Source organism: Aptenodytes patagonicus, chromosome 1 (genome assembly GCF_965638725.1).
Source record: "Aptenodytes patagonicus chromosome 1, bAptPat1.pri.cur, whole genome shotgun sequence".
NCBI classification, from domain to species: domain Eukaryota; kingdom Metazoa; phylum Chordata; class Aves; order Sphenisciformes; family Spheniscidae; genus Aptenodytes; species Aptenodytes patagonicus.
Window position 1 is genome coordinate 68,265,850 of NC_134949.1, and position 15,058 is coordinate 68,280,907.

The 15,058-nt window shown below is 42.5% G+C and overlaps 1 protein-coding gene across 1 annotated transcript in view; it reads left to right on the plus strand.

The window, feature by feature from the left end:
- Positions 1–15,058, plus strand: part of TMTC1 (transmembrane O-mannosyltransferase targeting cadherins 1) — a 147,395-nt gene that overhangs the window by 13,094 nt on the left and 119,243 nt on the right. The window contains exons 3-5 of the mRNA XM_076340758.1: positions 1,410–1,483; positions 2,683–2,859; positions 4,849–5,055. Coding sequence (XP_076196873.1) covers positions 1,410–1,483; positions 2,683–2,859; positions 4,849–5,055 — 458 coding nt within the window. The remainder of the gene's footprint in view (positions 1–1,409; positions 1,484–2,682; positions 2,860–4,848; positions 5,056–15,058) is intronic.

Here is a 15,058-nt window from a genome sequence, read left to right on the forward strand (position 1 = left end):
GAAACCAAAGACCTCGGTGAGGCTGTGCTCTCCTGCTGGGACATTGTTGCATGCCTTCAGTCATCTCCTATAGTCATCAATTTAAGGGAGAAAAAGTGAAGGGAGCGTTAGTGTGTATTCTGGAGGAGATCGCTCAGGTAGAGGTGATGTGACCCCTGGATTAATTTATATTGATTTCAATTAAAAGCTAGGAGTATCATCTTCAGAAAAAAATTGTTAGCTTAATAAACATCATGATAAGTTTACAGAGCAACAGCTCATATTGGACATTTCTCTGTTCGTTATAAGGAAACACTTAAAGACATAGTCATGCTAAAACTGCAGTCTGCTAGCGTGGGGAGGTACTTCTGTAGATAAAATGAGTCTTGCTGTCTTTGGGAAGGAAATGCAACGTCTAGCTATCTGTACTTAAAAAAAGAAGTGCACTCGTTAGCTGAGATACCGTTGACATCACACGCTGTCGTTACGAGCCTTTGTAAAAGAGCGAGGGAAACGGCTGCTGCGGTGGCGAACTTTTGAGGAGAGATTACCTTAATAAAAAGCCACGAGCTTTACAGTTACTCCCTGTGCTGTCTTGTGTGAACTAATCAGCTAGGCTCCTTTTGATAAATCAGCTTTATGTAATAAGGGAGGTTTTAGAAGAGGCACTCTTTGAATTTATTTTTGTCTGGGTCAGAACTTAAAAAGGTTAAAATAAACGCCAGAGCGCTGAATATAGCTTAATTATGTAATCTCAAAAGAGGCGAAATTTCAAAGGGTCTTTTATTTGCTTTATGGGCAATTTTTAGATCTTTATGAAATGGAATATTGAAATAGTTTGTAAAAAGAGTGTTTATACATTCTTCTTCAGTATTCCCTTTCTTACAAAAAGATTTGGTTAATTAATATGTAGAAAAAAATCTCATAAACTCAGATTATTCAGAAAGAAAATGAATTACATACCACTCTATCACTTTTTGGTGATAAAGTTCATTCAAATATTAATTATTAACTCATTCTTATATAATAAGTCTTCTCCAAAGAGTTGCTCTTTCATTAGTCTTTTTCTTTAACAAATCTCAGTTCTGGGAGTTGGATGCATTTCTCATTTGAGCCTTATTATACAAAATTAAAACAGATCCCTAAAATTGGCATTTCTCTATGCACCTTTGTTAATATTTTAATAAGAAAGTAAAGAATGACTTAGCTGTTGGCTTACTCATTTGTTTTGCCAAGTGAGAAATGCAGCAGATATAACTGAGCATATCCTACACTAACCAAGTAACATTTCACTATATGGAGGGAGGATAACACTGAAAGATAAAAAGCTTGAAATAGTAGCAGTTAGCATGGGTCGTTGAAACAGTCACTGAATGCGCATGCCTTCTTAGATACGTGCTTTTACACCTGTGTGTCTCTTTTCCTTTTAGGTAACAGGTATAGTAGGCAGAGCGGATGTCCTAGCCTGTCTACTCTTTCTGTTGGCTTTTCTCTCCTATAATAGGTATGGATCCTTGCTATCGGTTGTAGTAATATCAGGAGATGCTCTAGTCTGAGGAGGAGACAAAGGGGAAACCTGTCAGTTTTCGGTTGTTGTTGGCAGAGGTACTGCCCCCAGCACTGCCGGGTGGAAGTGCCCTGGGCCCTGCTTTCAGCCGCGGTGCCAAATAAGTGACGCTTATGAGAACAAATAAACATAAAAAGAGAAGTCAACATTTAGGGTCCCCTCTTCCATTGACATTATGGCTGACCATACACTAGAGGGGGGCTTGTAGAGCTAAAAATTATAAAGAAATGTTTTCGACTGAAGGCAAATTGTCTGTGTGTAAAGTGAATAACGGACGGACACATGCCTGCCTTTGAAATACGTGCTGTGACTGTGGGACTCTGAAGTACCTGGTCTGGGAGAGTTAAGGATTGTGTCGAGACCATTAGTCATCCTTTTCAGATGAAAAATTGGCATCGTTCACTGGTCTGTGTCTTAAAAATGTGACTGAACAAGCATAGATAAAGAAATAGCTTTACTCGGATGGGGTTTCTACCCCTTTTGCATTGTTATTTCATTGAGGAATAGAACTGTGTCATCATGGCCATGTGGAAAAACTGCTTGTATCCCTCTTGGGCTATTTGCTACAAATCCACAGCACTGTTTTCATCAGAAGGTTTCAAAGGCGTAAAACTAGTAGTGACCCCGCAGGAGCCGGCTTGTTTGATTTTGGTTCTTTCTTACCTTCTTCCCTCTCATACAGGCTTTCTGCCCAGTCTATTAATGATTAGGACACATCTTTGACTCAGGGGAGTGTGGGTGGGATTGAGGAATTTTTGCTTGCGTAGTGCGTTTTGTCACATAAGGAGAACTAAGCATGTGTGTTCTAGATGACAGAAAGCAGGTGTTTTTCTGCCCTTTCTGTCTTTGTACTTACTCTGCCTTCCTCTGACTGTTTCAAGTCCGCTTTATCTTTCTGCTTGTCTTTTTATCCTCCTCTGCTCAAATTCTGGGTGTACTTCTCAATTATTGTGTTTTCCCTTCCTGTCCTGCGTCTAAACCTTTCCTCATTTATCACCTAACAGTGTAGATTGTTCATGTCACTAATTACCAGCATCTTAAGAAATTAAGGAAAAGTGTCTCAATATTTGTGTGAATGTAGCAAACATGAAAATAACAGAGAAGTTATAAATATTTATGTCAAATCTATTTTTCAGGAGTGTGGATCAGCTTTATGTTGGGGAACATTTCCCTCCCACTGCCTCCCCATTCTTTTTGCTGCTTAGTTTATTCCTTGGGACGTGTGCAATGCTGGTGAAAGAAACTGGAGTCACTGTGTTTGGTGTGTGCTTGGTTTATGACTTCTTTTCCCTCTCCTGCAATGGATTCAAACTGTAAGTAACTTGCTATGCTTGCTGTGCTTTTCAAGTGTTGCCACATGTGTGTGCAAAATATATATTATTATATACAGCACTGTGGGAGATGGACTTGCCCCGCTGAATTAGATGGCACACATTTGACAAATTTGGAGGGCACCAAGGTTTCATTCTGTGTTTTTTTTGTTGTTGTTACTCTATTGCTGCCTGATAACTTTTGCTGGGTAGATAGACCAGAAGTGAAGAACTGATCTCTAAAATGCTCAGTTCACTCTGGCAAAACTAACATTTGTGTTTTCCATGGGAGTTCTGACTGAAGCACCAACATCTTAAAATTTCTCTGGCTTAACTCCTTCCGTTCGTAACGTCTGCTTGATTATTCAGTCACAATGTCATGGTTGTAGAAATATCATATGATGTTTAGTAGTAAAATCAGGTTTGATCCTTTCTGTCCTTACAGAATGGAAAAAGAGGAAAAGCATCCAGCCAGTTCTGGAATAACTGGAATAATTAGCAGCTCTCAGCAGTCACTGGAGAAAAATCAAATACTTTGAAGTTTGTATCCCTCACCCGCTTAGTGTCACAAACAACTATGCTATTCTGTATCTCCATTAAAAGTTAGAAGTCTTTTGTTTGATAGAAGCTGGTTTTTATCCATTTCTCTCCCAAACCATATGTGGTGCAGATCTATTGACGAGTGAACGTAAGAGCTTACTGCCACTGAGAATGGGAGGTCTCGCTCCTGCCATCGCTGCTCGTGTTCCCACCAGTGCTGCCCCACAGGCTCTGGAGCCTGTCACACCCCTGTGTGAGCTAGTGTATATCTAGGTTATAAAAAAGGACACTGAATTCATGTTTCTGCAGTAGTGAATTAAATCAGCTCCCAGAAGGGATTGGGGAGTGCCAGAGCTGGCACAATGCAAGAGCAGCAAATGCAGGAAGGAGAAGAGGGACTCTCTTCTTTCAGGAGCATCCTGGCTTCTCTCCCGTTTCAGCCCTTCCTCTAGGTCCTAATGGGGGATGGACCACGTTTCAGGCCCACCTGCCCTCCCTCCGGCCTCTCTAGCAGCAATAGCAATCAGAGGGCAGGTACGATGGATCGACAGAGGATTTCTCCTATTTTGACTGGATAAGTAATTCATAACGGTGTAACTGGTGGGCAAGTAGCCAGCGAGGAGTTTTCTGGGGACTGACAGCCGGCACGCTTGTTAACACTTGCATTTACAGTCTGCCTGGCGTTTTCCAGGAGCTGCCTGGCTAAAGGTAACACAAATGTTAATTAATCGGGGAAAAAATCTGTGCCCTCCTCCTTCCCCCTCCCCTCAATCTCCCCCTTCCCGTAGGTTCACATTCCAGTGGCCTCTTCAGGTTATTTCGTTGCTTCAGTGGCATCCAGTTGCCCAGTTGTGGCAGTTATTTAGCTTGCAGGAGTGAAGCTCTGTAGTCCAGATGTGCTGCATTTTCGTATTTGCTCTGGTTGCATGTATTGTGCACGTTTCAGTCTGTTTGTGGTGCTCAGGATTTTATGACTCTATTTGACTTTTTTTAGGGTGCAGCAGAAAACCAGCAGCCTTCTACACACTGCTGAAACTCATCTCCTCCTGCTCCTTCTTCCAACCTGTACAGATTTGGTTTCTGTTTAAATGAGGCAGAACACCAATTATTTTCTGCGGCAAAAAATTAGGAATGGCACCATAGTCTTCCTCACAGTGCTTCCCATCTTACCAGAGGTCCAGAGAACAGCTTGATATGGGAGTGCTCATCTTCTGTTGCTGTCGGGTCTCTTTCTCTAGATCTAGTTAGGAACTAATAAATCCTGTCCTCCCAGCACGCAAAGACTTTGTATTTTGGATTAAATAAAATGTCGTCTGTTGTAGTTAGATACCATGTTGTGCTGTTTGCATAATGTTCAACCTTTTGATAAGTAAACGTGAAAAATAAAAATCCTTAAATCCTTTTCCTTCCCCTTTCCCCTCTTTTTTCCCTTTTGTCTGCATGCGTAATTAGGAGAAATGGGGGGATCCACCAGAGACCTGCCCGGCAGCCCGTGGCTTCTCCCTCTGCCTCGCTGCAGGTCCCTCCGGCTGGCCGGGAGAACGGGAAGCATCGCTTTGCTCATCGGGGCACCTGGAGCTCCTGCCACCCGGCATCACCCGAGGAGCAGCAGAGCGGTGGCCTTTCTGTGCCCAGCAAAGCCATGTGGGCCATTCGGAGGTACTGCTGGCTACCTGCCGCTGCGTTGTGGTTTAGTTTGCAGCTGATCCTACCTTAAAATGTCAAGTCATTCACTTTTTTTTAGCCATTTTTATCCTGAAACGTGCTGTAATTTTTCTTGCGCTACTGGAGAGGGAAGAGAGGAGAAGGTGGAAGGAGGATTAAGGGGAAGAAAGGGGAGGGAATCAAAAAGTACATTTCTTCTGCTTGGGAAGAGGAGAGTATCTGAGGACTGCCCATGTCCTGAGACTTTCTATCCTAATATGATATTGGTAGGCAATGCTTTCCTTCCCAGCTTCTCCATGGAGAAAGCCAAAACTGTAATGCTAGTTTGAATGGGAAGAGGGGGAACATGTGCATGTGTACAATAATGCCTGAAGTGAGGTGAGTGCAGCACGAGCAGCGTATTATGTGATACTGCTATATATCTATATATACACATTTGTAGGTATAATTTCCGCACGTGGATATACATACATGCAGATGTGTGTATGCATATTTACGTATATATATGAAAGTAGAGGTGATGCCCACTTCTGCTTTATGCCTAAGAACGTGCCTATAATGGTGAGAGCTGTGCTCAGGCAGTAACAGAAGGATTTTCACCAGTCGCGTCCAGCAGTTCTTGGCATGTTCGTTGTGCACCTCATTGGGGAAGGAAGGGCTCTCCCATAACTCAGGGCCACGTTCTTTAACAAGGAAGGGAGTGGGTTTGGTCATGTTGCCTCTCTGCGTGGGAATCTGTGACACAAAAATGGTAGGAAGTCAAGGCTTTTCGGAGTGGGTAAGTGCTAGCTGCTCCGGCATGGAGACTCTTCTGGTCGTTGGGAACAGCTTCTGAAGTTGTCTGCTTGTTTAATTTATTTCTTCTCCTGTATCCCCAAATGAGTAGCACAGTTAGAAAGCGTGGGTGACCCTGGTTCCTTCTGATACGCCAGGCCAGAACGGGCTGTCCAAAAGCCTCGTTTAACATCTTGCCTCTAAAGTTTAGGACCCGGTGGGGAGGAGTGACCTGAGCACGACACTGGTGCAGCTGCTATTCCTGGCCTTTGCTCTCTCCACATTCCTCTCAATGCTTTTGTTCTCTTTGATACTTGTATTTGTTTCCATTTTCCCTGGCAGACACTATGGTGGAGGGTATCAATATAAAAAATGTCTCCTGTCTTGCTCCATCTTCTTGTTCCTTGTTTCTTTTACCCCTGTTCCTTTCTTTCTTCCTACTGCTCCTTTCCGCCCTCCTTTGCTTTGTAGTTTTTCCAGACACCCTCCCTCTGCCCCTGCTTTTGGAACGTCCCTTTCTTACACCGAGGGGAAAGCCTCTGGTTTTGCAGCCTCTTCAGGAGTAGCTGCAGAAGTTGTGTTGGAGACACTGTGCACGTGAGATGGCTTCAGAGGGAACTCGTCCATGCTGCCAACTGGCATTTGCTTTTCGGCAGCTGCCTCTTCAAGTGTTGTAAAGGATTTCTGCACATGGCAAATCAAGCTCTGCATGTACATAGCTGATTTCTTTTTAAAAAGGGGCTCTCATGGTGTAAGCCGCTCAGCTTCTCTTTTCAAGTAACTGACTGTGTACAACACACTTGCAACAACCTGTTGCATGATGGTTCGCTGTGGGATGCCCAAAGTAGAGCTGGCTTGGTCCCAGCGGCTGAGAGGGAAGTCTGCTGCCACACATTTGTGTGAGTTGTGCCTGAGAGCCTTGGGAGAAAGCCTGGGATGGGTTAATGGATGCTGCTTTGAAAGAAACTTCTCTAAAACACTGTTGGCAACCTTCTTTGCTAATTTTTCCCTTGCTCTGAATTCCTGTTTACTCTGAAGGCAGGATAAGGCCAGATAACTTCTTGTTGCACGGAATGACAGCCTCGTAGAGCCTGGGCGATTTGACCAGTGCCTGCTTCTCTAATGTCAATGTTTGCTAGTCACTATAAAAAATAAATGTGCTGCTACAGCATTTGTAATTTAAAGAGATCTTCTCAATTCTCAACCACATGGAGCATGCTTGCAGTGGTATGGAACAGCAAGATTAAATGTATTGCAGCTCACTGACTCTCAAAATGACACCCATGTCATGTGGAGGTCTGTGGTCCGCTACCTGATCGTATGACTGCAGTCTTCTCCTTACTTCCATTTGCTGACTCCTCTTACAGGACAGCTTAAAATAGTTGAAATATTTTCTGTACGCAGTCTTTCTTTAGTGCATTGGCATATTATATGATATGAAGTAGGAAGCACTCAAGGCAATTGCTCTATTAAAATACAATCCATCTTTTAAAAAAAAAAAAGTAAATCCTTGCTATAGATGAAAAAAGAAGGAAAAAAATTGAAGTTGCTGTCAAATATACAAAATTAATTACACAATTTCTCCTCTGTAATCGATGTTTCTCATGTAGGTCTTTTCCATGGCAAAAGGGAGGGGAAAAGATATTAAATATTTCAAAAACTCCAAAGTTGGAGGGCAGATTTGGCACAGTGAAGTAGCTTCGGGTACCTTATCTAGTGCACCAGGTTGCTAGTTGTAAGGTCTTCATTAGAATAAAATAGTTGTGCACTGCTTAATCTGTACTTTTAAGTACTTGTAATGTGATCAATTAGGTTTCTATTTAATAATAATTTATTATGTGTCTTGCTACTAAAGCTAACTGAAAAATGCAGGAAAATGTAATGGAGGACAAGGGAATCAAGTCTAATTAGCAATAACTGGAGCTAGTTATGTAAATTCTTGGTGCAGAGAGATTTCTGTTCTTTATTGTCACTTGCTTTTATCTTCAGCTATCCAATAGATGTGTGGGTTGCAGTCCTGGGTGCCTTCAGGAGTAAGGAATGAGTTAGTCTGGATGAAAATTGTAGGTTTTATCACCGTGATTTATTGCAATTTTGGGGGATGCTGGCATATACTACTGAAATGAGGTAACTAGGATCTCTTATGAGTTTGATCCATCTCCCTGAGTTTTAAGACCTGAAAGAGGCTTGTGACTGTATGTGCTCTCCCGTGTGACACAAATGGAGAAGCGCAGACAGGAACTTTCACGTCAGGCTTGTGCTTCTGTTTGGGACAAGGCCAGAGCTTCAGTGCTTCCACTATGACAGTGCAGTATACATATACATGTCCTATTAAAGAGCAATATCAGTGCCAACACCTCATTGCTCACCACAGCGATACTCTGTTAGATCCATGAATATGTTTAATAAGGATGATACATGTAAAACAAGTTGTCACAGTCCTTTTTGCAAGTTGTGTCTGTAGTTATTGTCGCTCATTCTCTTTTTCTTGATTTGTTCAACCCACTGAAAACTGAGATGTTTTTTTGACCCTTTTTTCTTTTTTTTTTTTTTTTTAATTCCAAGGCTACATATAGTCATAGTCATGCCATGTCATATGTGCCTCACACTCAGTATCGCTAAATGCTGTCCAGCCCATGGACACCCTCATACCACCTAATCACCCTGATGGTTTTGAGCTTTGTAAATGAACCTGTGGTGGGCCCACAGTCTAAGCTTCTTGAAAAACGGGAGTCCTCAATAGGTTGCATACTTTTGAAATGGAAATCTCTGTTTCTCTTTGGTGACCTAGAAACTGATTTTCATTGCATCTGCTGTTGGTGATTTAGCTGGTGAGACTCTTCCCTTAGAATGGACAATAGACCGGTGTTTAATGCTGCCATTTTCCATGTACGTGAACTGTTGCATTAGTTTTTTGTGTTTGGTTTTTTTTTTTTCTCCCCCCAAATTTTTTGCCAAGTGACAGAATGAGAGAAGAAGCAGGTGTACTTGGTGCTGTGCCCAACAGCATCACTTTAAATCTCTGTGTATGTGCAAAAGAGAGTGAGGGAGCTCACTACTCGTTAGCACTGTGGGATTCAGGCACAAAATGCCATTGATCCAAAATTCAATGAAATCTTTAAGCCTATAGCAGGGATAAATGTGATCTGATGACTAAACCGGCAGCAATGTTCTTTCCTTTTGCAATAGCAGGGGAAAGAAAATGGAAACGCTCTGCAGAACGTGGTGCATTCCAGGGATGGCTGTGCTGGCCCTAAGATTGATATACTATGAGGAAAAGTATGTTGAGGTCATGACGTATCTTCCCTGAGTCCCCATGCAGCATGCGCGGTCAGTGTTTGAGCTGAAACAGATGCTGTTCTCCAACATGAAGGAAGAACGGAGGGAGAAGGGGGGAAAAGCGTCGGCACACATAATGTGATTACGTAGCAATTGCTTGGTGTTGATTTGGCTTCTCCTCACTGGGTGCTTCTATTTCCAATTCTTGTGTAGCAATGATTTTTTTTTTTTTAACTAATTTGACAGTATAGCACATTTCTGCTGTAACATGAAATTCCTGTTCAAAAAGCAGAAGTCTCAGCTGTGTTTCTAATGCTTCCTCTTGCCACACAGTGTAATGCTACTTCCTAGATTCATAACCGACACAGGCAGAATAGTGTGACTGGTTTCCCAAATACGGGATTTCACGTGTGCAAACTTTACCTTTTCTTGAATCTGTTAGAGGGAGTTTTATAGGAAGGTGCAGCTCAGAATATGAAACTGCCTGGGTTATAGAAGTGCGAGGAAGACACTTTCTGTTAGATTTGGTACAACCTTCTTAAACTTTAGTAAGTTGTTCTTAGTTGCGCTCACACACCCTGAAGGTTAGCGGTGGTTGCGTTCATACACAAAGCACAGCAGTAAAAAGCACTGCATGCCTCTGAGAAAACACTAAGGTAACCATTATTCATGTATTATTTTGGTCAGGGGTAAACATACAACAAAAGAAAAACCTGGATACTTGTCGCTGGCCTAAAAGGTCCCTGCCGTGCACAGCAAAATAGCGAGGAAGGGATATAGGGCTTTGCAAACACCACAGCAATAGCTAGTGGAGAAACTCCAGGACAGTGGCCTGGTTTGGGATTCAGCCTGTGGTGAAAAAGGTCTGGGAGTCTAGCAGTCACAATGATTTTCTTCTCTAGGAAAGCAAAATGAGTAACCTGGAGCATAAAGCAATGGAGCCAACCTAGGCTTTCCCCTCCTTCCTCTCTCACTGGTGATCTCCTGAGGGTTTTGAGGTTTTGAAAATAAAGGAGCAAGCTCCTAGTCTGCGATGCTCTGAGCAAAGGTTGGTGTTGGATTGCCTCCGTGTGAAAGGAGAGAAAAGGAAGTGCTGAATTGTTGCTGGCTGTAGGCTGTTTTTTTTGGGAATTGATGTTTAAAATTGAACTAAGAATAGGACAACACAATTTCACCCCAAAAGATAAGTAGGACCCTGAGTCCCAAGGCCTAGAAAGGCACAGTGTGTGCTGAAAGATGATAGATTAGATAAGTGTCATTGTTATCCTGGTAACCGTGGGATGCTGCTTCTATGGCGTTGCAAGCTTTTTTTAATTGTAGCAGGTTTGCTAAGGCTCTGCCATTCTAGCTATTTAGTAAGCTTAAGTTACAAATCAAGTTCGGCCCCCTTTGGGGAGGTGTATTGCAGAAGTGGATTTGGCCTGTGGTTTACTCTTTTCTGAACTCAGTTCTTTACACCATTTTTCCATTGTGAGTCTGAGCGATAGCTCTAGCTACTGCTGTGTCCGTGTCCTGTCTTTTTAGGAAATGTTTGCTGGCAATAATACATAAATCTTCTTCTCCTTCGCCTGCAGTCAGTGATGATATTTATTGTCATGCTCAGATGGTACCTGAGGCCACCAGAAGACTCTGCTAGAGTCTAGAAAAATGTGAGAGGTGGGTGCCCCTATGCTTAAAGCCTTGGATTTAGCCGAGGATTTACGTGCTCTGGCCTGTGACTGTCTTCCAGAGAATCCTTGTGTAATCTGGGAAAAATAATTACATCTCTCTGTTCCCACGGCGTGTGCTGGAAGATGAGGCACAGTAACGCATGCTTTTTTTCCACCTCCGTTTGTGCGATGTGGTGGTTGTTTTAAGACTCCCCCCAAAAGAGCCAAGGACTGTCTCTCTTATGCATGCTTGTGCCATTATGTGTCTTACCTTTGAAATCTTCAAGTGCTGTTTCAATACAAGTAACTGAACTCATTGCTTGCTAACTAAAGTTTATTTAAGAATATCACTGCTTTGGTATGGTGATGACTAATGTTGCATGCACACACAAAAAGACATGTTTAGACATCATTAGGCTGCAAAATTATGCACTCACCAGGTAAGAAAGGCCTGATTTAATTTTGGCCCTGTTGTGTGTTTATATTACAACAGTCTTTAATTACACTATCACATACAATTTTTTCTGCATGATCCCTGCTCTATTCATTGTCCAGAATGGATGGTACTTACTTAATGAGCAACTATTCAATATTTTGTTTCTTCTTTGTCCAGAGCACGGCCCCATGCCCTGTTTACTTCATGTTGTTCAAGTCCTACTCTGAGACAGGTTAACAACTTCTCGATAGTTTCTCTGTGTACAAACTACCAAGTGCTGGTATTTCCTTGCAGTTTGTTGCTTCAGTCTGTAATCTTGTAAAGCACTTTTGGCATAGTTTCTGGATGTGTAATTTCCTTGCTTTTCAAAACAAGTAAAGTGAATAGCCAGAAATTTTGCAGTGGGGAGCCACATGGGTGTCAACAGTTGGATTGAAACCTTTGGATCCACCTCATTGACATCTGCTGCTTGAGCAAGCAGACTAGCTGGTGGCAGCAGTAGATTGTGCTCTATAGGAGCCAGTATTAAGAGACGGGGGACTCTTCCCCTTAGATACTTCCTGACAGAGGAGGCACAATGACATGATGTTCCCTTCTGGACTCAGAGAGGAATAAACCCCGGCATGTGCAGCTTCTTCTGGCAGCTCCTTCCTCTCTCCCCAGTTTGTTGTCCTGCCTCGTCTACTCTAGCCTGCCCTCATCTCTTCCCCTGCTTGCTTCTCCTTAGTCGTTTAATTGCTTCCAATCTTTGCTCCTCAGGCTCTGCCTTTTGGATCTTGTGGCTCTGCCTTTTGGATCTTGTGGCTCTGCCTTTTGGATCTTACTGCTTTCCTCAAAAGCTACTGTGATAAACTCCCTCTCCCAGGGTCCCTCCTATACTCCTAGCCTCAAAGTCCTTGCCCAGCCAATTCGAGGGCCCCCACCTCTGTCCTTGTACTGTGTATCGCATCCGCCATGTGCTCCCCATTCCTGCTGTCTTTCAGGTTTAGTCTCCTGCTGTGGGAGCTTTGCCCAGCTAGGGGGCAAGGTCCCTCTGGGGTTTTCCAGCTATCAGCACTTGCTGTCTCTTTGCTTATCTCCTCTTCCCCTCTGCATGGGTTTCTGCTCCATGGGCTGTAAAGCCCGGTTTCTTTTTGACCTCTTTTCTCCAGCTTTGGGGGTTCGGCTCTCCGCTGCCCTGTACCTAACTTGGGAGTTTTCCCTGTGCTTGCTGCCTGGGTTTGAGGAGGAGGGAGCGTGGAGAGCCAGGCAAAAGCCAGGAGCCTGTTCTGCTCTGGTGCTCGGTGTGGCGCAGAGCCACGGTTGCTTGCACTCTTGGCTTATTTGTGTATGGAAAAGCAGGTGCTTGTGCACGGACTTGTTTGAATAGAAGAGGCTCGGTTTTAAATTTGACTTCCTTTGTTGGATCATTTTAGCTGCTATTCTGGATAGTGTTTTTTGTATTTCAGTACAGAAAAATACCTCTCTCCCTCTTTTTAAATCCTTCCAAGAAGGAAGTGGAAAGTAAATAATATCCCCTGGACAATTAATATGTGACAGTATCAAGAGGCCCTGTTTATTTCAGTAAGCAGCAAATAAACTTAAGTAGTTTGGCTTCATGTAAATTAAATATTGGAAAAAAGGGGCAAGACTGAGTCTGATGTTATTTTTCTTAGCTGATGATGACTTAACATGTTTTAGCTATTTTTTTTTTTTAGGGAAGAATTTTTAGTCTTTTAAATATCCTTTAGACTTCCATTTAGTCCATGAAAATCCATTTTTGTGAATTCATAGGTGGAAACTGTGCCTGGGACAAAGAACCACACTGCGCAAAACAGAATCAGGAGGAAAAGTTAATGGCTGTTTTTGGTGTTTGTTTTTTTTTCCCCCCATCTTCTGAAAGATGCTGATCGCTTATTCATTCATGTGCAGAGGGAGCAGGTTTTTTTTTCTCCCGTTAATGGGAGTTGCTTTTAAGCCCTCCAGTTGCAGTCACTTCATTGTACGTCGGCCGCTTCTTGTCCCTGTGTTGCTAATTGGAAATCCCCAATTTGTAGGTGCAGTCTGTGTGTCCCAGAGCTGACTCACAGGAGACTCTGTTCATTCCCTTTACTTCACAGGACTGCCTTTCTATTCACAGTTCATGGCAGTCTCATTAAACCAGCGTTTGAAATAGCAGCGTGCCTGTGTTCATTGGCTTTCTTTGAAAGCTCTGTAAACCAGTGTCAAGGAATTAACAGCGGCTGAGAAACAGAAAAACCTTAATGGCTTGCCAGGTCATTTTCCTTGCAGTAAATCTGGGTTAGTCTGACACAGAATGGTATTTCAGTCACCCAGGAAATAAAAAAAAAAAACCCAAACAAAAACCCACAACACTTGAAGATAGATGCTACCCAGATTATTGCAGGTATTTCCCTGGAGCTAATCTAATTGAACAGTTTCTCTCTTACATCTTTGACTTCCAGGCACATTTTTGGACATCTAGCGGAAATTTTTAGGCTGTTCTCAGGAGTGAAGGATTCAGCTGTAACTACCTACCTCATTAATGACTGATGCTTTCCGAGCTGGTCCATGTCTTCTCTGTGAACCTGGTAATCACAGCATGTATTAAGTGAAGGACAGCAGACTCTCAGGACTAAGTTACACGGCTTTAGGTTTTCACAGGCTGATAGAAGCAATCGTTTGCTCAAAACCGTGAGGACACCAATCTCATCAAATATGACTTTAGGTGGATGGTTCCAGTTGTCTGATGAGCGTTACTTTGATTTTTTTTGAATGTGAAGTAGCTGTTGAGATTTAATATTTGGTTTAAAAAGACAAAATCTGTTAGCATGTCTAATGCTTCTCCCATCCTCCCTGTATGCTTTCCAAGATGAACAGATCCTTCCCTGACTAGAAACTTAATTCTCAACTTAATCTAAAGAAGAGTGGTAAATCCACTTTCACCTTTCTAATTCAGTTATCCCAATATTATTTTCCAACTAGTGCATTAGAAACCTTAATCCTCTACTTGGCTTGGAAATGCTGGAATGCACATTTCTCTCCTGACTGCAGATCTTTGAAATGCAGATTTTTTGTTGCTATTCTTTTAAGCAATTTCCAGAATGTGAATGTCCAGGAAGCTGCAGCAGAGAAGGGACTCTTGTAAATGCATTCCACATTCCCAAATATCCGTGCTGAAATTCAGATACTGGCCGAAGTGAGCCTTGAAAGACAAGGTTTGCGCTTGGGCTGTTGGAATGCTGCTATCGAGTGTTTACTTGCCAGGTCTGACAGGTCTTGCAGCATCTGGCAACGTTCTGCTTTGCCTTATGAATTCTCATTACCTGCCACAACTGGTCATGGAGCGGCTTAAACGAAAATCTTCCACTGAAATATCTTGTGGTTGTTGTTATTTTTTTTTTTTTTTTTTTTTTAGCCTCCTTTCTTAAGGTTAGGTTTGGTTGTCTTAAGGAAGTATCATTCTTTTGCAATGCAGTAGTTCCCTCTGTTTAAAGCTTTGGTTGGCAGCGTGTTTGCCGTAGGTCTTCTGTTCAGGCTGGGGGCTGAAAGTCTGCTCAAATCTCTCCTTTTGTGTCCTATGAATCCCTTGTTTTTGCAAATCAGCTGTAGAGTAAGGAAATATTAAGCGTAAAATTTGTACTTTGAAACTAAGTATGGTTGCACTTTGGTTGTACTAGTACAAAAACTATGGAATAAAATACAGTTCCTTTTAATCTGTGAAAGATACCAACAAACCTGCTGGGTGTTCATTTTAGAAGAGGAAAATTAGAAGGAAAAACTGTCTCTTCTCTGTTTTCCATGGAGACAAGGACTTAATTGATTGTTCAAAATAAAATTTAGGGAAAGAGTAATTATCAGTCAGGGGTGGAAGGGAGAG